Below are 1,833 nucleotides of genomic sequence, written 5' to 3' on the forward strand. Positions count from 1 at the left end.
ATATATATATATATATATATATATGCACACACACACACACATACATATGCACACAATGGGCTTCTTTAAGTTTCTATCTAACAAATCCACTCACAAGGTTTAGGTCGACCCAGGGCTATAGTAGAAGACATTCGCCCAAGGTGTCATGCAGTGGGACTGAAACCTGAGCTTTGTGGGTTGGGGAAAACCAATTTCTTACTAGTCAGCCACACCTTGTTGTTACTTTCTTCTTTATTTTTTTTTTCTTCTCTCTTTCAATATTCAGTCACTGGAACGGTAGCTTCTATGACCATTTTCAAAGCTCCCTGAGATTTGTGGAGGGAAAAGGTAGAAAGAAATCTAGTGTGATTCTTGCTTCAGTAGAAAGCTACAGCATCCCTGAATTTTGAATTATCTCCCTTGTGATTGGAGACCTGGTCTGAACATTTTACAACTGAGGGCGTCTGCACTAAAGACATGCAAAAGTTAATTGAGGCTGTGACAACTAGTTACGGATTTTTTCCTTCCCAAAAATTTCTTTGTTTTTTGTGGGGTTTTTTTTTCAGTTTTTTTTTTGTTGTCTTTTACTTGTTTCATAGAGCTGTGGCCATGTTGGGCCATCGCTTTGAAGGGTTTACAAATTGAACAACCTGACCCAGTATCTATTAAGTCTGGTGTTTATTCTTATTTCGTTATTGCCCACCAGGGGCTAAACATAGAGGGGACAAACAAGGACAGACAACGGGATTAAGTCGATTACATCGATCCCAGTGTGTAACTGGTACTTAATTTATCGACCCCCGAAAGGATGAAAGGCAAAGTTGCCTTGGTTGAATTTGAACTCAGAACGTAACGGTACGCCTGACGTGCTAACGTTTCTGCCTGCTCGCCGCCTTAAAATTTAACAAGTTTCTAAAGTCATCCTGGGGTATCTTTCCCAATGTGAGATCGTTTCGTTTTATTATTATTATTATCATTATCATTATTATTATCATTATTAATTATTATTGTTGTTGCTGTTGTTGTTAGGTATCCTTGAAGAGAACGACATATTCCAGAATGCTCAGGCTGGGGTGCTGATCAGTACACAGAGTCAACCATCTCTCCGTCGGAACCGAATCTTTGATGGTCTTGCTGCTGGTCTGGAGATCACAAACAATGCAACTGCTACGTTAGAGGAGAACAAAATATTTAACAATAAATTTGGTGGACTTTGTCTTGCCAGTGGTGTCAATCCTATTTTGAAAGGTATGTTGAACATTTTGATGCCTTTTATTCTTGGGAAATGTCTGAAGATGTGTAGCTTAGTGGTTTGAGTATTTGGCTCGTGGTCGTAAGACTGGGAGTTCGATTCCTAGTGGTGCACTGTGTCCTTCAGCAAGACACTTTATTTCATGTCACTCCAGTTCACTCAGCTGGATAAAATGAGTAATTCAAACCTGTAATTCAAAGGGTCGGCTTTGTCACATTAAGTATGTCATGTCGAATCTCCCTGAGAACTACATTGAGGGTACAAGTGTCTGTGGAGTGCTCAGCCACTTGTATGTTAATTTCACAAGCAAGCTGCTCCGTTAATTGGATCAACTGGAACCCTCGTTGTCATAACCGACCAAGCGTGGCCGTTGATCGTTACCAACACCGCCTCCCTGGCACGTGAAAAGACATTCGAGCGAGATCGTTGCCAGTGCTGATGGACTGACTCCTGCATGTAAAATACACCATTTTGAGCATGGCCGTTGCCAGTACCGCCTGACTGGCCCTCGTGCCGGTGGCACGTAAAAGCACCCACTACACTCTCGGAGTGGTTGATGTTAGGAAGGGGCATCCAGCTGTAGAAACTCTGCCAAACCAGAT

At 41.9% G+C, this 1,833-nt stretch overlaps 1 protein-coding gene across 1 annotated transcript in view; it reads left to right on the plus strand.

Annotated features, from left to right (window-relative positions):
• Positions 1–1,833, plus strand: part of LOC106870484 (F-box only protein 11) — a 171,857-nt gene that overhangs the window by 167,090 nt on the left and 2,934 nt on the right. Inside the window, exon 16 of the mRNA XM_052971526.1 lies at positions 1,009–1,227. Within this exon, the coding sequence (XP_052827486.1) occupies positions 1,009–1,227 (219 nt within the window). The remainder of the gene's footprint in view (positions 1–1,008; positions 1,228–1,833) is intronic.

Source organism: Octopus bimaculoides, chromosome 11, assembly GCF_001194135.2.
Source record: "Octopus bimaculoides isolate UCB-OBI-ISO-001 chromosome 11, ASM119413v2, whole genome shotgun sequence".
Classification (NCBI taxonomy): domain Eukaryota; kingdom Metazoa; phylum Mollusca; class Cephalopoda; order Octopoda; family Octopodidae; genus Octopus; species Octopus bimaculoides.